The sequence below is a fragment of the Rattus norvegicus genome, chromosome 15 (genome assembly GCF_036323735.1).
Source record: "Rattus norvegicus strain BN/NHsdMcwi chromosome 15, GRCr8, whole genome shotgun sequence".
NCBI lineage: Eukaryota > Metazoa > Chordata > Mammalia > Rodentia > Muridae > Rattus > Rattus norvegicus.
This window is the reverse complement of record NC_086033.1, coordinates 59434172-59456981: the sequence shown is the minus strand read 5'-3', so window position 1 is coordinate 59456981 and position 22810 is coordinate 59434172. Positions and strand designations below refer to the sequence as shown.

The 22810-nt window shown below is 47.1% G+C and overlaps 1 protein-coding gene across 9 annotated transcripts in view; it reads right to left on the bottom strand.

The window, feature by feature from the left end:
• Positions 1-22810, bottom strand: part of Enox1 (ecto-NOX disulfide-thiol exchanger 1) — a 564401-nt gene that overhangs the window by 31938 nt on the left and 509653 nt on the right. For all 9 annotated transcript variants that reach the window (XM_039094030.2, XM_039094033.2, XM_063274306.1 and 6 more), the window contains 2 exons: positions 21001-21108; positions 16749-16805 (listed from right to left, as the gene is read on the bottom strand). In XM_039094030.2, coding sequence (XP_038949958.1) covers positions 16749-16805; positions 21001-21108 — 165 coding nt within the window. The remainder of the gene's footprint in view (positions 1-16748; positions 16806-21000; positions 21109-22810) is intronic.

The window sequence follows — 22810 nt, the reverse complement described above, 5'->3', positions numbered from 1 at the left end:
TATGGGCAGCACTAATGGGACTCAGTGGGCTATTAAACATAAGTGAGGAGATAATGGTGGGAGGGAGTGGGGAGGTGGGAGTAGATTGGGAGGAGGCAGACAGAAGAGTAAGAAGTGAGTAGAGTCAAAATTCATTGTATGAAATTCTCAGTGACTAAAAATATCATTTAAAAACGGATTCTTCCTTTCTCAGAAGTCATTAACTGATGGCAGCTCTTTACTGGTCTCCTCTACGGCAGAGCCCCTTGATAGGTTATCCAGTCTTAAGTGGCCTGTCATCCCTAAACACGTATGAATATGAGCAACATGAAATGAACTTAGCACAGTGAAAACACATGTAAATGTACATGTAACAACGAAAATTAAAGAATAAAAGGCTAGAGATTTAAGATAGATTTGGAGGCAGGCCCTGTGGGAAGAGTTTAAGGGATGAGAGGGAAAGGAGATATGATGTAAATACAAGTACTTATACATAAAATTCTAGAAAACACAAAATAAAATCACTTGCTTAGTCATTTAAAAAGAAAGGAAAAAAGAAGTTCTGATGTTTCATTGGTTTCCGGATCTCAGCATGGCCAGTCCTGAAGGTCAGGGCCCCTCTCTTACCTCCATCCTTCTCAAGCAGCCTTTGATGTGCTGGGTCAGCTCAGGGTAAGCCCCAGAGGCCGGAAAGGGAAAGGTGTTAGTGGTGTCAGAGAGGTAGCTGGGAGGGAGACAGCTGGGCTGTGCCCTCAGCTAAGTACAGCGACTCATTGCAGTGTGACTGCATTTAATATTCTGAGACATCCCACCTCAGTGAGGTTGGCTGGATCCACAGCATAGGCATTATGTTTGGGGACAGCTCCAGGAACCACGTTCTCTGCCATTTCCCACAGCACCCATGACACCCGGTGAGAACTGGCTTTACAGCATGAGAAGCACTAGAGACATATAGGTGAAGGCTGGGACTGAGGTGTCAGTGAGAGTCACATACAGCAGCTTCCCTTTAAGACCACCTCAATTTGTATTTACTTGTTCAATAAACACTACATGGGACTTATTAGAGGGAGGTAATGTGATAAGCACTACAAATACGGACCCATCTAATTCTCATTAAAACCCTATGAAAAGCTGAGACAAGAGGAGCATGAGTTCAAATCCAGGGATGTGAGGTGGTGGGCTGTGAAAGGTATCCTGATTCCTGGTCAAGATAAATTGAAGCCCCAGGGACCCTAAGGGACAGCAGGTGCTTCCTAATCTCCCAGGAAGTCAAAGCCCTCTCACATAGCTACAGCCCCCCACAGACCCCTACAGAGAGGTTTGAGACAGATCAGTTATGTAGGGAAGGGCCCCAAGCCCCTCCTCAGCAGGTGAGGATGTAACCATGGGTCACATGGGCTCAAGACAGATCAGTCACTTAGAAGCAGGACCACGCCCACAAATATGTAGATGAGGTCTTCCCAAGCTCTCAGGCCAAACCAATAGGAAGTACCTGCTGTCAGACCCTGACCCATCCCCAAACTGTATATAAGGATCCTATTCAGAAGGATTAAAGGTGTGTGCAGGAATTATTCCATCGTTTGAGAGCTTCGGTCATAAGAGCTGTAACACTGCTGCTTGAGAAAGAGATCTCCTCTCTGAAATCACAGCCAGAAGCTCCCCTGCACCCCTCGCTTGCAGGCGGGTCAGTCTCCTGCTGGCTCAGCCCAGCCCAACATCCTGGAGCAAGGGAAGTGGCAGCAGTGGAAATGGAGGCAGGGTGGCACCAGCAGTAGAGGTGGCGGAAGCAGTTCTCCCTCCCTGCCTGAGTTCTCTCCTCTTCACTTGAACCCACACACCTAGCCGGACCAGAGATCTCTGTGGAAAGCCTCCAGCATGAAGGCCAACACAGGGAGACCTTGACTTAACACAGAACAAACCTAACGTTTGAGGTCCGGGGTTGCATTTCCATATCACAGAGGAGGAAAATCAGGTATAAAAAAAAGCTTGACCGAGGCAACAGGATCAGTAAAAAAGAGACTTGGAACTTGAGCCAGCACCGTCCCATTTCTGGTTGGACTCTATGCTGTGTGTTGCTGCCTTTTACAAAAAGCCCTCTGGGCACCCATTACTATCTTTCCTCAGCTAAAAAATTCTCTATGATGCAAATGTAGCCTGCTGGTGAAACACTGAGACAGGCCCCTACTGAGGGCAGCCATTCAGTACTAGATGGCTGGGGAGCCAGCAGGGTCTTCCGAGATGTTCAGCAAACGGTGAGCACCGAATGGTCACACGGCAAAAAGGCAACAAGACAAGAGGCCACCTGGAAGATGGCTCAGATGCAGGCTCAGCAGACTGGCTGCCTGACGTTCTTTGGTAGTGAAGGACTTTCAGTGGATCTGTATGACTTCCAACTCCAGTGTCGGTGGCAGTGAGCACTGAGGGACAGGTCAGCCACATATACTCCATATACTCTGGACAATGGCCAGAGGAAAGCTGACGTCAAGGTGAACTTGTAAGAGAACAGAGAAAGAGTGCTGTGCAGGTTTGGTTGGGCAGGTGAGGAAGCAGGGAGGCCCATGGTTCAGACCCAGCCTTACTTGATATGATATGATATGATATGATATGATATGATATGATACTATACTATATTATATATAACGTGGGATCTCTGATGGTAAAGAGAGGGAAGGAAGGCACGGTAGCTGCTGTGAAGGAAGATTGGGCAAATGCTCTGTGGTGATCAGGAATCTGAGGGGGAAGAAACCAGTTAACATTCAAGCCAGTCTTGGTGGTTAGCAGAGAAGCAGGTAAAGCAGCACCCTTTGGAAAGGTAGACTTGAGACCTTGGACACTGGGAAAATGGAAACTTAGGTTGCAAATGCTTCTTCCTCCAGGGTCATTTTCCTGCTGCTAGCCCAGCCCACCCCGCCCACCTCCCTCAGGGTCCAACACACACTTGCTGTCTGGTAGAGACTACAGTAGCAGCCTGAAACACGGAACTACTAAGACTCTGGTTGCTTTCTCTGCTTGTAGTCCTCTCTCCACTTAGTGACAATCTAGAACAAAGCCTAGTGCTGTGTACATAGCCGTGACCATTATTTTTGGGAAAGAATAAAGCCTGGCCCTTCACTGATATTCGTTGAATCACACTGACTGAATGTGATACCATATACATAGAGAGGATAAACCGTGTGGGAGACACAGACCGGCCATTATAGAAGACCGGCCGTTATAGAAACTTGGTCAGCACCTCCTAGGCCAAGGTAAGCTACGTGAAGCCAACCGAGAGCTGGTGGAGAAGACAGCGGAAAAGCACAAATCTTGTTCATCCGTAAATGTTCCCAGTGCCCCATCATTTTAAAGTAACAAAATTTCTTTCCTTTTTCAGACAGACATAAAGAAGCTAACTTTTTAGCTGGTATCCATTATTAATGCTTTCCGTGATTTTAACTATTAACTTATATTACGGGGCCTAGATAAAGCCTTTAAAAATATAGGACAGAAGAGGTTTCTTCGTCCAGTTCTGCTTTTTATAACAGCTATTAGCTCTCTCCGTATGAATACGGCATAGAGCAAAGTTTATGAAATGCAGATTAAAAGAAAGTAAAAGTAAGTGAAATTTCACTACCGAGATAAAAACGCTATTAACTTGAAGAGTGTCCTTTATATTTTACATATAACCCTCTTCCTACATACAGTATATGCTTGACCATTCCCCAACTCACACTCTGAAAGGAGGACCCGCCATTTTCCCATCTTTGATCCTTTCTGTTTAATGCAAAGCCCGCTGTTATGGGGAATACTTAATACACAGTGGAAGAACGAAAGCTTATATAAGTGCAATCAATTCCCAGTCAAAGGAAGCCGAATGGAGGGGTTCAAATGTCCAATGCTGTATTTGGTCCAAATGTTGATGAATTTTGCCGCCGTTTAGACAGTTAAGAGTCGACAGATGTACCAATTTGCAGGAGAATTAAAAGGTGGTGGTACCTATCATTGGCCCTGCCTAGCCAGGTCCTCCCAAGCCCCGGGGACGGAGAGTGTACAGCTGGCTGCTGGGAGCATGGGAAGTCTCGGCACAGGTCCTGTGCTCCAGAGAACCATGTCCCATCGGGGCCAGACAGACTGACTAGCTCTTGTGTGGAAGAAAGAACCCTTCAGGCATGCCTCAGAGATAGAATGTCCCCGACAAAGAACACACACTTTGATGGGAGAGAGGAATTTCCATCTCTTAACATTTCTCATTAGATGCTACAGACATCACTGCTGCCTGGGCCAGAGCTTAATTATGGCCGCCACAGTTCACAACGTATCTAAGTGGTGGTCTCCAGTCAGTTAAATGCCTTTCTCTTGGCACAGCTTTGTGACAGTCATATTAACTAAAAACATGATAAAACAACCCCACCTTTTTATGCCAACAACTCCTCAAATTCTTTACATTAAGCTGTAGCATTTTATTTAGTTTTTACCATTATGTCACAACGGTAGATGTTACCGGGTGAAAATTCACTCCTGAAAAAGAGGTGTCATAGTCTGAATAGGCGCAGGCATAAAAAAAAAAAAAAAAAACAAAAAAACAAAAAACCTCCTTCCTCATAAAAATGGAGCAGCAGAAAAGAAGAAACTAAAGTGAAATGCATTTTTTAAATGTATGTATGTGCAACCAGAATTAGTTGGGTTGATTTATCTTGCATGATACTGACTCTATTGCTGGTAAAGATTAATCGTATTACGGTGCTGCTGGCATGTTATTTTCTCGGTTCATTTCTCAGTATGACATTTCTTATTTTTCCCTGCGACAATGCCCTCGCTATCATAATTTTCACCTGCTAAGTTTACGTTACTAATGGTATTATTAAAATTTAGAGGGTTTTCTTTTGACCTTTATCATGGTAAATTAGGTCACGAGAAAAGACGGGATACAATTTGATGGGTGGGGAGGAAAAACATTTGATTGTTCTGAAAGTAAATCAAAGTTCAACCTGCCTACCTGGAATCCTGGGAAAGCTCAGCCAGTGTTAAATACCCCACCTCCCGACATGCCCAGGCCCAGCTCTCTCTCCTTGCTACCTGCCTGCTGATGTCAGACATGAGAAATGGTCCCAGCACGGAGTATTTGGGGTTGCCACTGTACAGTACGTGAAGGATGCAGACCTTGATAAAGGAATGACAATACTGGTGACAGCCGTATTACTAATTGCCATTATGGGGTGCTTGATGGGTGACTGGTGTATCTCCATTTCATATGAGAAACTGAGGCACGCATCAGATAAGTAGCTGGTGTTCACACACCTTGAAAGTAATGGTGCCTAGATGTACTCCACATACTCATACTCTGGGGTCATTAATCTACGTGCCCTGTCTGCCCCTTCCCTGAGAACTGGAGCTTCTCTTCTGTATGTTAATACCCTCGGCGGAGTGCCATGCCCTGCCTTCTCTTGCTGTCTTGATACTGTGTTATCTTCTGCCAGAGTGAGTGTCCGCTGCCCTCCCATGCTTGACCCACAGGCTGAGATGGACCTGTTTTGGTGGGGCCAACAATTTGCCGATTTCCTTTGCCCCAGATTCTGGTCATTCCTAAGTGTATGTCTCCCTTTTGGAGTTATGTAGTGGCAAAGCTGAACCTTTGGGTTAAACATGGGTATCGCTGAGACTCTTGGAGCCCTCAGTTTCATTTGATTGAATTTATTGAGTGTCCCTGACTCTTTATTTACCAGGTATTTATTGGGAATCTATTATAATGGCAGGTTCTGACTTAGACAACAAGGTGTGAAGATGATTAAGAGTGGTTCCCGCTCTCTCACAGTGTAAGAACCGAGAAGAGGGCCAAGCATGTGAAATATGTCAAAACACAGCGTGATAAAGAGAGGCCCAGAGTCCAATCCATCTAGCCTGGTCTTGGCTGAACAGGGGGTGGCACTGTTAGACAAAGTGTGGCCTGCAGACTGGTAGCCCTTGCTTGCTTGGCCTCTGTGGGGTCCTATGTCCAATTCCCAGCACTGAAAAACTCACACACCCCAAACAAACAAGAAAACAGCACCACCACCACCACCACCACCACCACCACCACCACCACCACCAACAACAACAACAACAACAAAAATAATGTAGTTTCTCAGGCCTTGATCAGAAACTATCCACAGTGGGGCCCAGCACCCTCTGCTTTACGTGGCTCTCGGGCTCTGTTGCTTTTCTAGTGGTTGGGAACTTCTGTCCTGGAAGGTAACATTCACATGCAGGGTTAGGAGTACAGAACGTGGGATGAGCTTGCTAACCTGATTTCTATTTCTATCACAGAAACCAAGAGAAACGAGACCAGAGCAGCCCCAGCATACAGTAATGTTGTAATCCACACAGCAATTAAATAAGAAAAGAGACTGGGTTAAAAATCCAGAAAAAAAAAGATGTGCAAATGGGGTGATCCTTACCACCTCAGCTCTGACTTTCAGAGTCTCCATGGCCCTTCTGTACATGGCCTCCAGTTAACTCTCTAAGGACATCTTTATAATCACCTGCAGAAAATACACAGAAAGAAGGGCTTGCCCCTCTCATCGAGCTAGGCTGAGCAGACACAACAGTGCTGTCTGAGGCTGTGGAATGGTCATGTCAGTTCCACCACCAGGCAATGGATATTACAGATGTGCTAGCCTGCACAGGCTCCCTGTTGCGACTGGTTCTGAAGAGGGTACCTGCAGATGCTTTTGAGGAGCTGACGGTCGAGCTGAGGGTCAGCCTATTCAAAATGGACGGGACGGTGATGGAATAGTGTGGGGGGCTCTGAGAACCTGCCATTGATTTGGGATGATCGTGTAGGGTAAGGCCTCAAGCAGAGTATATTGAGCTGTGCTCAAAAAGCAGGTGGGATTTGCAGTGCAAGCAAAAGAGGATGACAAGACAGATGGAGCAAGCTGAATTATCAATAAAAAAATCTAATTATTTAGAATTTTTAATGAATGGTTCACCTAGCTGAATTTGACCTGTTGATTAAAGCCATTTATTCAGCCTAGCAGGCCAACGGCAATTCTGCTTTTAGCAAGGAACCAATTCAAATATTGCCATATAAAAAGGTTCAGGACTGACATGTATGTGGTCGAACGGTGGGGGAGGCAGGGTACTAGACCTACATGGACATTGGGTTTTTAAATTTTGCACTCGCAGGCCTTTTTTCATGGTCTCAAGTCATCGTTCTGAAAGCTGGCGTGGTAAGGAATTGCCTGGGCAAATTAGATTCCGCGGGCCTCGGAAACATAAGTAGCTCATCAGCATACATGGAACACTCTGGAGACTGTCCAGACAGAAAAAGCCACTCTGTAATTCCCCAGAGAGGCTGACATAACAGAAATGACGTGATGTGGAATTATCAGGCCACGGACCCCAGCGGAGGGCAATTTCAGAGACGGAGGGGGAGGTGAGGGGAGCTGAGGCATGGAGGAGTTAGGGGTAGGGTGATGGAATAAGACAGAACAGAAATTCAGGGGTAGAGTCAATGGAGTGGCCCACGGTTGGTGAAATGCTTTAAGAGATCACTGAGTTTGGAGAGATGGGGCACCATGTACCTGGGCAGAGGAGCTGACCGTAAGTCACATGGTCACAGGGGCTCACTGCTCAGACAGTGTGACAGGCCAGGACCCGCTCTGGGCTCACAGTGGACACACTTTTTAAAAGCAACAAAGCAACGTTGCTGTCTCTTTCTTTGGACAACTTTCTTTCTGAAGTTAGCTTTTGCCGGCCACGCCAGGGGCGCGGCCGCAGGGAATTCACTGGACACGATGTGCTTTGCTAAGGTTCAAAAAAGCCTACTGGCCTGAGGTTCGCAGCCTTCTTGAAGATCTGATGAAAATGCTCCTTCTGGCTTTAAGCTCTTCTGGTCTCTCAGGATGTCTGGGATGGAGGGTAGATGAAGCTGCTGCTGGTGGCTGTGAACTCGCACCCCAGCTAGGCCTTGTGGGGAAGGCCCCAGCTGAGCACACTGAGGAGGACTGGGACACACTTCGCTCGGGGTGGGCGGTTGAGAGGTATTTACTTCCTGGTTACAGCTGTGTGGTTTCCTCCGCGAGACCCGTGATGATTTCATTTGTGGACTGACAGCTGTACTTCTTGCCTTGAGTCCAGCAACCCTTTCTTCGGTTTAACGTTCCACATGGAGTTTGGAGGTTGATGCAGACACGGGTGCACCTTTGGTGAAAACAGATCTTGTTGCTGGGGCTGGCAGGGTGTACAGAGATGTCAGCCACGGTGGCGCTGCTGCCTGCCAGGTTGGATTCAGGGGGGCTGGGGCATGGTAGGTGGAGGCCATTTCTGTCGGATCTTTCTGGTCTTCCCACTGTCCCTTTCCCATTCTTCCCACCTCTCCATCTACACAGTTCCTGATGGAATGTCACAATCCGCCGAGCCATTTAGTAATACAAGGAATGAGGTCAGAGCTGAGCAGAGAGATAGAGCTGATGCCCGGCCATTGTGGCCTTACAGACCCACCTGAGGAAAGCCAGGCAGCGCTGAGCAGGAAGTCCGCATGGAGACCAACTTCAAGGGTGAGAGTTCAACCAGTCCATCATGGTGGCCACATTCCACACCTTCCCCTTCCTGATCTCAAGTGGTCAGTAGAAACTGAGAGCAATGGGGCTCGCTATAGAGCGCTTACCATTCTAAGTAATAAATGTCAACACTCAGAGAGCCCCACTACTATTGAGCAACATACAGAGCTAGAGGAAGTGACCTTGCCCACTGCTGTATCTTACTCCTCACTGTTTTCAGACCACTGATGCTGGTAGCTTCCTAGAGCAAGTCTCTGCTTCTGTCTGTCCTTTAGCTCCTGGACCTGTGTCACTCTATAGTACATGGGAGGGAAGAATGCTGTGACTGAGCCCCCAGGTGTGTGTGGCTTCAGGACCTATTACCTGCATTTGAATCATGGCTACATGGAATGTATGCGCCTCTCCTCCTGATGCTTTAGCCCATACAGGGAAGGCTTGGCCACTTCAATGCACCGCTCTGCTTAGTTCCATTTACTTTCTGGATAGAGTGGACAAGCTTTGCTGGGGTGGTGGCCCAATTCCATTAGCCTTGGTCTGCAATCCACATAGAACATGGGCTCTGCACTTTCAGGCCATGAAGGAGGCCAGCCTACAGTACACAACTCCAAATAGCATATCTGAGCATTGTTTCTCTGAATTATTTATGTGGTATATGTGATTGCCTTTCTCTTCAAAGCGCAAATATTCTCCCTTCAGAAGTCCTCCTCTCCCACTGAGGAACTCAGCAAGTCCTCTGCAAGGTAATATCCCGCTAGCACTTTGGACTGTTTATTTAATCACTTGCCAAGAAAGGGGTGATCTTTAATCTTTTTAAAGACTTCACGAATCTCCTTTTATCCCTAAATCCCAACCCAGCACCTCAGCCTCCATTTATAAAGTGTTTAGATGATGGCTGAATTAACAAATACATTGTTCTAGGACACTCACTGCATACTATCTGTGACAGCAAAAACAAATAATAGTTTATAGTCCCACAGCAGAGATGATAAAATAAACTGGAGGACATAGGTAGAATGAAATATTAGGTCATCGTTAAAAATCATATCAAGAAAACACATTTAATAGCACAGGAGAAATGCCTGTGGTTTGTGTAGAAAAACCTCTAAAAATTACATGATGCGCTGTGAATCCTGTTAGGATGAATACAATTGCACGCATGCCAGTGGGGACACTCACTTCTGCGTGCTGTGGTGCAGACGATTGTCTCTCGCCTTATGGTTTCTGGCATTCCCAAGTGTTTGTTAGGAGGATGACACTTTGTGATAGAAACCTTCATGTTTGCATGTTTGTGTATGAACTATCAAGTTTGTCCATCCTCAGTGGTCACGTTTGCTTTTTCAATGAGGTGGAAGAGCAGCAACCCTCCTTTGGGAAGCACATTCTGTCTTTAGAGAGGCGTGCGCATTTCTTTCTCAGCATGTCTGAGCACTCCATAAGTGTGAAGCGTATTCCCTTCCCTATGTCTCTAACCCGGTCAAGAGAAGAAGCTACCCTGAGCTCTCTTTGCTCGGCCTGCCAATGACACTCAGCATGTCCAAATCTGGCCACGTGCTCCAGGTCCAGTGCATGGCCCAGAAGAGCATGGTGAGATTCCACACCTCCCCCTCATCGCTCTCATGGCTAGCAGAAAACTAAGGGCTATGGAAGTTATGAACACTTAATATTCTGAGTAATGAAAGTAAACCTCCATAGAGAACCATGGTTCCTGATAACATACAAAGTGATCCTACCCGGCCCAGGGGAATGACCTACTATTCCAGTAAAGTCCCAGTTACCTGGGGCCCACCATTGCCATAGGAGTATTGATCTGAAGACACAGAGGCCTGACAGAGTACAATGAAACAAGTAAGTTTGGAATGACCTGGCACACGCACAGGGATTCATCTCCCCGCCCCCTTCCTCTGTGTGTGTGTGCATATATACGCATGTGTACACACATGCACATGCATATCTCCATTACATACTCCAGAGCCTAGCACAGCACGTGGCATTTGAAGCTTGAGCTCTGTTGGTACTTAACATATAATGACTCTCAGTATTGGGCAGGAAAGCACAGTAGCACTAAGACGTTCATTCCATTTCAGAGGCAAGAGAAACAGGCTCAGGGAACCACTTGGTGGAATTAGGCTGATCAGTGGCAGAGCCAGCCAGGGTTGAGACCTAGACCTGGTGCTAGTTCGTGCACTCTACTTCCTCCCACTATCCTTCATGAGTATCTGTGGATTTACAGAATAAGAGTAGATGGCAGGATGTGCGTGAACATAAATTGGGGCGCTCTACAGGCCGAGGGCAGCACAAGATAGCCAGAAAGCAGCTTTGAGAAGAAAAGCAAGGGAGAGTATAGGAGAGCTATAGTGTTTTGCAAGGGTCAGTCCACACTGGGATATGACAGCTCATGGGATGGGATGGGATGGGATGGGATGGGATGGGATGGGATGGGATGAGTGGGTAGGGGAAAAGTCTTTCTGTACCGCTATTCTCTTTCCGGCTTAAGATCAAGTTCCCCAGAGGCTAGACCACTAGGAAAAGGATGGATCAAACCTGAGTTGTTCTTTCCCTTGAGACTGTGATCCCATTTTCCAAGGCAGCTGTTTATACTTAATTGTTTAGGGCACAGTGTATATGCACTTATCAGGATTTTACCTGAATCACACTTTGACACTAGGCACTGGACTGGATACTTGCAGGGTTTTCCTCATGTACACCATTAAAACACATGCTTAATGGTGGCACTCTGCCACTGTGTGCTAACCCTGAGGAATGTTCCCTGTGCTGTATCTCTCCCACGTCCTCTTCACATCTGTGCTCTGACAGGTTTAAAGACAGCTCCAGGGATTTACTTCCTTAAGGAGACAGTGTGAGAAACCGTGCAGCCCTTTTTCTTTTGTGTTTTGTTTTATAGTTGGGTGGGAATGGTGTTGTACTTGACAGCAGTAACCTTCAGCACCACCCATTAAACCTCCGTATAGATTGCCAATGATTTCTTTAACCTCCACACGGGAGGGAACTGAACTGTTAAATAGAGGGATGTGGGTGGCGGCTTTCCTGTAGCAGAGACCAGAACCCAGGGAATGTGTGCATGGGAAGCAAACTGACCAAGTAGCTCTGTACCCTGCAGGGTTCTGCTGCCGCTGTGTGTCATTTCTCCTGACTGTCCTGTGTTTCTCCCACTCGTGTCCCAAACACAGACACGCACAGGCAAGGATACAGTGGTGGACGGGTCATGACGATACAAGATGAGAACAGATACCTTTTTTTATATTTAAGGTTTGGTACCTGTTACACCCAATTGCCAAGGACCAGGCAGGCCAGGCACCCAGCAGGCCAAATATAAAACAGCCTGAGGAAACCAAAGGGAAATTCTTAGCTTTGCTTCGTGGGAGAGGAAACAGGGTTTGGAATAAATGAGATATCCAGAGACACTAGACTTATAGCCAGTGTTAAACTGGGTGCTTATGAAAAACTGTCCTGCCCATCTGCCCTCAACCTAGCCAGATCAGAATACAAAGATACTATAGAATGTTAGCAAGTATGCTAGAACTATTAAGTTCTCTCAGACAGCAAGGCCTTTGAGACTAATCCGTATGGGGCTGAAGTGGTTTTTAAATTATCCTGGAACACACTACTAGAACTGCTGGTATGGATCCAGGTGTGTTTTCTTAAGGGAATGTCCATCCACATTGATAGGTGTCGGCCAGATTCTGTTGGTGTCCCATAAAATGCAGAAATAGAGGAAAAGTCACATGTTTCTCACAAGAGTGGCGGTGTTGCTAAGCAGAAAACGAGGCTTGAGGAGTCCTTGAGTGGGTCCCTTCATATGACTCACCAGAGAGCAGCTCTCACACTGACCTCTCAAACACAAACAGGGCCGCAGTCTAAAGCTCCCATGATGCATCACGACACAGCTACCAACAAACACAGAAAATAGGAGCTGAATGCCAGGTTCAAGTGCGTGCTAATCACAGTGTGATTAGCCACATCAAATGTAGGAAGTTAAAGGCCCAACACAGGCATGCAGGATATACACCTATTATATGTACAAGTGTCTGACTGCATGTACCTGCACCTAAGATATGCCTGGTGTCTGTGGAAGCCAGAAGAGGACATCAGATCCCCTGGAACCGGAGTCACCATGTAAATGCCGGAGACGGAACCCAGGTCTTCTGTAAGAGCAGCAAGCCCTTTTAACTGCTGAATTATCCCTCTAGCCAAATATACTGTCTTTTGTACAAAAGCAGCTGTCACTTCCACAAGAATACCGATTAAAGCCTGTGTCAGTTCACCATAGAACCACTGTTAATGAATGATAATGTGTAAAACCCTGACCCCAGACATAAATAATTACAGTGAAAACAATCCATATGTCTTAACGAACCACCTCTGGTTCACGGCTTTCAACCTCGTATTCGGCACTAAGCTCCACTCTGCCAAGGTACTCTCTGTCACATCCCACACCATCAAGGCTGGTAAGAAGGGACTCACATCTGCTGAGTGTGTGTGCTAGGTCAGATGTTCGTGTACTCCAGTGGTTCTCAACCTGTGGGCCACCACGACTCCTTGGGGGCCAAGCCACCTGTTCACAGGGATCACACAACAGATACCCTGCTTATCAAATATTTACATCACAATTCACATCAGTAGCAAAATTACAGTTATAAAGTAGCAATTTGAGTAATTTATGGTTGGGAGTCACCGCAACGGGAGGACACAGCATTAAAGGGTCATAGCATTAGGAAGACTGAGAACCAGTGATGTATTTGGTGATTCCTGAATGTAAGTGCAAACGAGAAAGGTGAAGTTTACCAGGGTCAAACAACCTGCCTCAGACACATGGCCCTTGGTGATCATATTGGAACTAAATTCTTTCATGGTGGTTTGAAAGCCCGGTCTGTTTTCAAGTCCACGTTACTAAGGAGGAGGTGACTGGGAGACTTCTTCCAGACAGTAGAGATATTGCTATGAGGTGTTCAGGTCCACTCTCTAATGCATGGCCCAAACAACTGACAGAATTCTTTGTTTTTACACAGCTGGAACAGATGGACATTCCGGGGAGCCATGCAGAGGAGGCAAAGTGGCAGACACAAGAGAAGGAAAAACAGCTCAGTAGCTGGCAAATCCCTTGTTGATATCTGAGGGGCTGTCAAAGGTGAACTAAGGCTAATAGCCCTGGAGACCCTGAAGGGACGGTAGGAACTTTGCCTGTTCCAGAGCAGCAGGCCCCTGTCAGTAGCCATAGCCCTCCATAGATTTGTGGCCATCGTCACTTAGGGCAACGCCCCAAGCCCTGTACATGTAGAAAAGGATGTGACCTGTGGTCTGGAGGCTTAAGACAGATCTCCATTTTAATGAGGTACCTAAAGGCCTGGAGGGCTTAGCCTATAAGCTTTCCTTCACAGACACCCCTCCCTGCAAAAGGTATTTAATCTCAGGGCCACCCTGAGAAGTGGGGTACGGTTCTGCACATCCACTTTCCACCATGACAATAAATGTCTTAAAGCCATGGACTGCCTCCTTTCATCAGGATCTACCTTGGGGAGCAATGAAGAAGGCCTTTGCCTATAGAGCTGTCATGTAGTCTCCGGTAGAAGGCCTCTGTGCTCTCTGCCATGATTGTTCTCTCCTAGGACCAGCTGGAGCTCCCCCTTTCCTCCCTTCCCCAGCTCTGGGCTAGATCCAGCCTCCATACCCTTATTCCATTCTCAACTCTTCCAAGGCTCCCAGTGGTGCCTGGGTGTCTGAGAGCCTGAGAATCAGACAGGGCCGGCCTTGTCGCAGGCCAGGGGATCCTGCCTCAGCCTGTGCTCCCCTACCCGGAGCAGTGTCCACGGCTTCCACATAGCTGAACACCCACTAAGGGACAGTGTAGGGTAAGCACAGTCAACTCCCACATCCTGCCTCCCCAAACAGCTGTGCCCTGTGGCAGAGTGGACCCAGTACCCAAGAACCCTACAGATATGGATAGAGCCCAGCCTGCCAGGCAGAGAGGTTCCAGGTCGGTGACTGGCACATGCCGTGCTATCTCAGATCACTCACTTGTTAGGAGCTGTGGCTCTGCTCTTACTTGGCTGGAACTCCATGCTCATTGGTCGCTTCTGAGCTGACTGCAAAGTCTGCCTCGTGAGGCCTACACACTGTAAAGTCTAAGAACCTGCCTCCAAAAGAGCCTATGGCCTCAAGCCTGTCCTGTTCACCATGTTCGGTGAATAGTGAAGTTTCTCAAGGATGCCTCAGGGCAGAGTGCCTTGATAGGCCTGTGCTTCTGTGTATCATCCAATTCAATCCAGTCAGCCCCTGAGTGTGTGGCTTCCTACTCAGAATCTCGGGATTTCTAGGCATCCCCACATAAACGATTTTATTCCTTTCTCAGAAGAATCCAAGGGAAGGGATTGCAGACCAGGAAGCAGGCCCACTGCACTTTGACAGCAGCTTCCCTGGAAGGCACAGAAGACCTGGCTCTAAGAGCAACAGATGCGAACGTTTGGGTTGAGAATGTGGGACCCTAGAAGGCAGGATTCTAAAGAGGGGCACTGGGGTTAGAAACGTGGGTGATGAACTGTGAGAATGAGGAGATGAATGGTACATGTATCCTGCATCTGCCAGTGGGGACAGGACAGTGTGGCAGGTCTGCTTACCAACTGTCTCTCCAATCCATGCATCAAAGCCAGCCAAACCCCACACATCCAGAGAGCCTGCTCTCATTAGCCAGCATAAAAAGCAAGCAATGACCCAAATCTCAACATCTATGTGTTAAGGCTTTCAAGAGCCTTAACTCAGTACCATGGCATGACAAGGTGTATGGGGTTGGCTGGGGTGGATTATATGCAATGTGGGCAGAAAAAGTGCCTTCCTCTATCTAGCTCCACCCTTAACCTGCTGACTTAGTGACCTAGTCTCTCAGTAAATCTGAAGGCTTCAATTTTGGTTGGGCTGTCTGGATGGTTCTCCCCGCCCCCTCCAGATTTTCTTGTCTCCAGTGCTTTGGGTTTTGTTTTCATTTGGGTGCTGGCGACCTGAACTGGGTCATCATACATGTGCAGAGAGCATGCTTACCCACTGGGCCATCCTCTCCTGCCTCATGATGGGGTTTTAGCAGGGCTTAGGCACGGTTTGCACAGGTGAGGGCGATGAAGACACAATGGTAAACAACCTATCGAGCTTGGAGGAAATAAGTCACAGAAGTCTGGGCTTTGAACTGTATCTCCCACCAGCTGCCTCATTCTTCCAGATGTGTTATAGCCTGGACTCCTGCTTCCTCAGCCTGAGAGAAGACAGCAGGTCTCATGTCCCTCTGGAATCCCTTCCCATCCCCCGTAGCACTCAGGAGAACACACCAACACAGTGAGTCCTCCACTAAGTGCCCTATGCTTAAGAGCCGTTGGGTAGGAATCTCAATGAGGGAGACTTGGGCACTATGATTATTAGACTTTGTGCCGCAGATAATTAAAACAAGAGTGAACATGAAATGTATAATTTCTTCTATTGCTGGCTTAATCAGGCATTCATTACCATGTCTGATTCTGTGTTTTGTGAGAAGGCCTGCTTAGTAGGCATTTTCTGTGAGGAAGCTAATCAAATACAAAACAGATATCAGGAGGAGTTTGGAAAGGACACGAACAAAGCCACCAAAGCACACAGAGGGACAGTTCTCAGCAAGGTGTGTTACTCCATCAGAGCACAGGACCTCGAAGGTTCTGGAATTTGAATATCTAAGGAACAGCAAGAGAAGGCTGTATGGTCTACCAGGATCTGCACCACTATTCTTTACAGAAAGAAAGCAGTTGCATGGTGCTGCCGGTTGGGCAGAAACTAAAGGCCGGAGCGCTCTTAAGAACTGGGCTGGGCGTGAAGAGTGTTGGAGTCCTCTCCAGCATGACAACCATTTGTCATCCATACCAACAAGCAAACAGATATGAATGCAAGACACAACTTAGCATGCTGAGTCCTGCCCCACTTGCCTTCCCAACGTGTGTTGTTCTGGAAAAGTAAAGGTCTCGAGGGAACCCGGCGCAATTAGGATTTTGGATGGATGTTTAAGCTGATTTTTTTTTGGTAAGCAAAGATAATACTAATAATGGTGAACACCTATCATAGGGTGTATAATGTAATATTACAAAACTTATACTGAAAATCTATTGAATAACCTCAAAGCAATGAGACCCGGGCTTCTGACTTCCTCTATGCTATAAAGTGCCATGCCCTTGGGACCCAAGCAACATCCAACAAGACGTGCAAACACCAGGCTGTGGTACCTACATTTGCATCCTCGTGGCTGTGGCCGTTCGTCTCCACCAAGTCCTTGGTGCCTTTTAACTGCAACATTTAAAGAAAAACAACAACAGAAGAGAATAAGCAAGTGCATCCACTGAGCATACATCATCTTGTTAACTTGCTTCATCTGAGGTTGCGTTTTATAAAACTTCCGAGAACAAACAGATAATCACAGTGAATCTCACTGAAGTCGCTTCGAGAGCATTATTTTACAAAGCTCGGGGGCTGGCGAAAGATAAATAAATAAACAAACAAATAAAAAGGGATCTTGGCCATTATTTCTTAAGCAAGATTAGAAAGCAGTTCTGTAGACGTAAGATATATAAGATTGGTTCTTCAGAATGCTGAATGGTTCCATTTCCTGGTGGGACCGCCATTAATTTAAACCCTGCAGTGTTTGCGGGCTGCTGTCAGTTAATGGATGTTATGCTAACGACCACGGGTGAATGACGGCTTCTACCACAGCGCATGCTGCGGTACTGCCTTGGACATCCTGGAGGGCAGGACTGAACAAGTGACACTGGATAGCAGGAGGAGACACTTCGTGTCTTTCAAGAAAAGAACCGGAAGGCATCTCTCCCAACACGGAAGCTTGAGGAATAACGTTCTTTGGCAAATGAGATTTTTACAGCATCCCTACCCTGCTTAAGACTAACCAGCTGCTCAAGATTGCAGGAAAGCTTCAGGGTTGACACTCATCTTGTCCTGACTCAGGACAGACCTATGGTGACAGACAGAGGGCAATGGATAGGGAAGAGCTGGCCCGGCCCCAGTGACCTTTCTCTTAGTTTGTGATGCTCGGGCAGCAAAGTCCGTCAATGTTTGTTTTCCTGCCCAATAGAAAATACTTACTATGAGAAAGGATTAGTAAAATCTGGAGGAAAATGAAATCACATATGCCACCGTGCTTGGTTCAGAACATTGGTTCCTGTGACTGGTTTGTATACTAAAATAAAAGAAATGGGTTTTTAAGGCTAGCCTTGACTTCTGGGAGAAAGCCATGTCAAGAGAGGGATGTTGCTACAGGGACAGGGACATGAGGATTTGAGGGTGAGGCGGCTGATGATGGATCTAAAGCGGTTTGGCCCATCACTACATTAACCCAGTTAGGCACAACAAAAACTCTGTTCCCTCTTTCCTAGGGCTGTATCGTTGGTGGTTGTATGTTTAACAAATACGAGGGTATGGTGCTAATGCAAAATACAGGAAGGTGCGAGCAGGCACCCGGCACAGTCATGGGAGCACTATAGGAGTGTATAAGGCACAGTCATGGGAGCACTATAGGAACATATAAGGCACAGTCATGGGAGCACCATAGGAGTGTATAAGGGACAGTCATGGGAGCACTATAGGAGTGTATAAGGATAGTTGGGAAATAGTATCCTTTCCAAGCTCAACATTTCTTACTATGGAATTCCTCATCTTCCTTTTCAGTTCCCTCGATGCTCATCTCCCTCTGTCTGGTAACTCCACCTATTCGTGTGCACATGTCTGTGTGTGTGTGTGTGTGTGTGTGTGTGTGTGTGTGTGCACCTGTGTGTGAGAGTGTGTGTGCACATGTGTGTGTGTCTGTGTGCATGTGTGCACCTGTGTGTGAGCACGTCTATCTGTGTCCGTACGCACATGTGCATTGTGCACATGCCTCTGTGTATGTGTGCATGTGTCTATGTGCATGTGTGTACCTGTCTTTCTGTGGGTGCGATTACACATCTGGGGGATGTATGTTTATGTGTGTGTGTGTACATGAATACACGTCTCTGTGTATGTGTGTGTATGTCTCTCTCTGAGCACGTGCCTTACATGTTTACCAGCACACATATGACAGGTTAAATGTATTCCAGGGTATATTGTTTCCCATAGCTGCTCTCTTCCCACTTCCCTTCCACCCAGGGAACCCCTGCAGGCCTTCTCTTTGCAGTGAAGGATCCTGGTCTTGCTTTTTGTTTCCAGAGCCACTATCCATGCCCTTGACCTGCTGTTCCTCTCCCCGGCTAGAGAAGGATATGTCCCTAGGCTGGGAGATATGCGTTATGAACTATACTCTATGCAGAATGATCTCTTCACTGCCAAGGAGATGAAAGGCAGGAGTCTGTGGAACTGGTGGGCTTAGGGACCCGAAAGTCATGGAACAGACCTGATGTGCACAGAGCGACCCTGTCCCCCTGCAGGAGCAAAGCCTCCGAGGATCTACTCTCAAGACCTAGACTCATCAGGATTCCCAGCCAGAGGCAGTCGCTCTTGATAGCAAAATCCCAGAGGGGACATATGTTTTCACATCTGTGTGGGTGTTTGTGAAAGCCATATCCATGATGGTACTAAAAAGATCTTCTCACTTGGAGTTACTCTATACAAATCCAGAGAAAGGCTCGTGAGGCCGTGCGGGTATGTGGGGGGACCTATGCTGCTCAAAGGTGGAGGTAACATGCCCACTGCATGTGTGCTGCCTTCTGCGTGGCTGGTCGGGGCAGTAGGGGAGGGGTTTGCAGGTTAACTGCTCAGTAGGTATCAACGGTAGAGTTGCATCTGGCTGCTGTGTGTCACTGGCCTCTTTGGGCTCAGGTATTCTTGGTGCCTTTGTGTGAAAAAAGCCACTCATGGGGGCTGGGAGCCAGTGAGGGGGGTGGATGGGGGAACACCCGTATGGGGGGAGGGGGAGGGGATGGGGACTTATGGACAGGAAACCAGAAAACGGAATAACATTTGAAATGTAAGTAAAGAAATATATCTAATTAAAAAAAAAGAAAAAAAAAAGAGAGAGAGAGAGAGAAGGCCACTCATTTCACACTACCATTGCGGATGGGAAAACCACTTTTTTCCTTGGCCATGCTTTATAGATCTTTAGCAGTTTAGTGCCTGTGCCTTGCTCGCTTCTTAAGACCACATACCACGAGCCTCCCCTAATGTATTCTGCTCAACTCGTCTCTTTTGATGAGTGGGCTTAAAGCTTAAATCAGAATACAGGATTTGAGGCATCTAGAAAAATAAGAAGCGCATGACAAGCAAACCAGTGAAAGCTACCGAAACACAAAAGAACAACAAAACAATAACCCCCAAAGCAGAAAAGTCCAAACCATCAAGGGAAAGAGCCCAGTCACAGAGCTCTGTCTGTGCAGTCCGGATCAAATAGGGACTTAGCTTCCATAACGCCGAGGTGAGGGTGGCGGGCACTATCACACCCCCAGGAGGAGGCCGCTGTGAATTTTATCAGCCTCAGTTTGCAGCTCCAAGTAACATGTCCTGACCCGTGCAGAGTCTGTCTCTGTGTGTTTTTCATAGTTATATTTATAAAGCATTTTCCTCCGCACCCATGGATGCTTCTGAACGACCTAATAGCACTTTCTCCTCAGAAGAAAGTCAGTGGAAGCTGACTGAGTGCATTTGTACAATTCCAAGTCATTAGGAAAAGGTCAATTATGAAGTGACTGAGTCCCAGCTGACTAAAACATCTCCTCTGAGGGTATTTATGTGGTATAGAGTTCTCATAACTGTATGTGAGTAGAAACTTTTAAACAATCTATTGTGTGGGAAGAGGGTTCCTGTCTTTGTTCCCGTGACGTATCTAATTAGCAGCCATTACATATTGGCTGGAAAGCAAGGCCAGAAACTGGGCAGTCCTTCCAGGGCACCCAGGCTTCTCCCGGAGAGACAACGGAGCTTGGATTTCACTCCACTGTTCCACCTGCCCTATGGTAAGACAACACGCGCCCCTCCGCCCTTATCAACCTCAGGCTCCACTTCCCGGTCGGGGCCGGAATGAAGCCATCGGTTTCCCAGACTGCAAATGAAAAGTCTGAGGCTCACTAGGATCAGATAAGAGGCCATACACGCAGGAAAGATGGGTTTTAATGTCTCTCTACATCAGCACCTTTTTCCACATCTGTAGGAGCAGCGTGGATTATGCTAAACTCATTTTCCCCCCTCTTAGAAAAACTACCTGCTTACTTTGAAACATGGCTTCAATAGTTTAAAATGCTATCAAAAAATCATTTGTCTTCTGGAGGAAACAATAACATAACTCGGGTGGGCTCAGATCATCAAAGTAGATACAAGGGTGAGGACAGGGAGGTTGGGAATGCCATTATAAGTCCCACAGGGCAGAGTTGCTGGGCGCTGAGAGCGAATGCAGGGTAAGTCTCCTGCAGGCTTCCTTCAGCCCCGGTTGAGTATGTGATGCACTGGCCTGCGTGAGTCTGCAGTATCTGAACTCAGAGATGAGAGCGGATTCTTCCTCACTTACCTGCTCCTGGAGGACTTTGAGCAATGCTTGTGTGTGAGACTGCTCCTCCTTCGCCTGCTCCAATTCTGACTTTTTGTTGTTCAGCTCCTCCTGGATGGCCAGCAATTGCTGTGAAACCAAGGCATAGTTGGTGTGAGGAGGGCCAAAGGCCAGGGGAATGTAAGATGCTCACGATATCAAGGGCTTTGTTTGTTTCTAAACACAAAGGCTTCATTCAGACATCAGCTAACTTCCGTGATAGGTTTTCCCCACATACGGAAAGGAGCATTGTGGTTTTGGACACGTAAGTCGGGTGTTTATGATTCTGACATGTAATATTTGTGAAGACACCGTTATATCCCTCTGGTCGATGAGTATTTGTTAAAATATATAGAATCACGTTTCTAAAACAAACTGGCAGATGAAGAATACAGAGCTGGAGAGATCCTTCAGAAGTTAGCACGTGGGTTTGGCTCTGAGCACCTACAGGGCAGCGGAGGACAGTTTAACTCTGGTTCCAGGGAACCCAATCCTTTTCTCTGGCTTCCATGAGTATCTGGATACGCACGCATGCATAAAATAATAAACCTTCTGAAAAAGCTAAAAGTTAAGACAAGGCCTACTTGTTCAGCTTGACTGGATTTCCATATTAAAGTAAAGCTAGCTTTCTGGTGATACTGAATAGCTATTTTCCCACGTGGCAGGAGCCTCGGAAGATCTTTTACCTTCTCTGTTTTGACGGGGATGCTTTATTGGATCAGCAGGACAGAAGTCCAACTGCAATGCATATATCAGCTGAGAAAACTGCTGATATAAGCTGTCAAAGCACAAAGCTACGGCCGACACCACAATTCAGGCAGGGCCACTGAAGGGATTCTGTGAGCCTTGGGCTCTCCGTGCCCCATCAATTGTAACTCATCTGGAGGCTTAGCTTGTCTGCCGGAAGCCCAGGGCTGCCGTGCCCTGCCTGTCGGAGGTTAACATGCACATGGGCTACAGAGTATGTTCAAGACCTGCAAGTCGGGCCCTAGCCAAATCCTCTTGACAGCCAAGAACCAGTCTGAAAACACAGAAGAGCATGTTCTCCCGCTGTGGTACATAATTAACGCTTCTCAGTGGATGTGGAGGAGTAGTGTGCTCCTGCCCCGAAGGGGCCGACTCCAGCATCAGGTCCCAGAGCAGTTGGCCAGTTGCTAACCTCAGAACTCAAGGCACCCTCACACTGGATTTCTCATGCTTACAACCACCATGGAAGGACTTCACTGAACCTTCAATACCACAGGTTTTAGTGGAACTGGGTATGGGAAGTTTTCACAAAAACTAAACCAAAACAAATGGAAAGAAAAACACACACACTACACACACACACACACACACACGCACGCACACACACACATACACCATACATGCACAGACACACACACACATACCACACACACCACACACACACACACACACACACACACACACACACACACACACACACACACACGATGCCTTCTTCTGGGCCTAGTTTGAAACTGTGCATAGATTTTTTAACTCTCCCTTGGTTTCTCTATATAAACAGTGATTGCTCTCATAGCACAGTTTCTCCTGTTCTGTGATTGTGGCTCTTTCTAACAACTCAAGAGTATAAACTGGGTATCAGCAGCCTAGAGCACAGAAACGTGGGGGCCCTTCAGGTCCTGTGGTGTGTGGAGAAGCAGGTAAAAGGACAGTGTTCACACTCACTAATCACTGGCCAGAGGACAGCCCAAGGTTGTCAGATAGTCTGATGAAGGTGATGTCAGATGTTTTTACTTACAAGAAAATTATAAATCTAGGGTAAGAG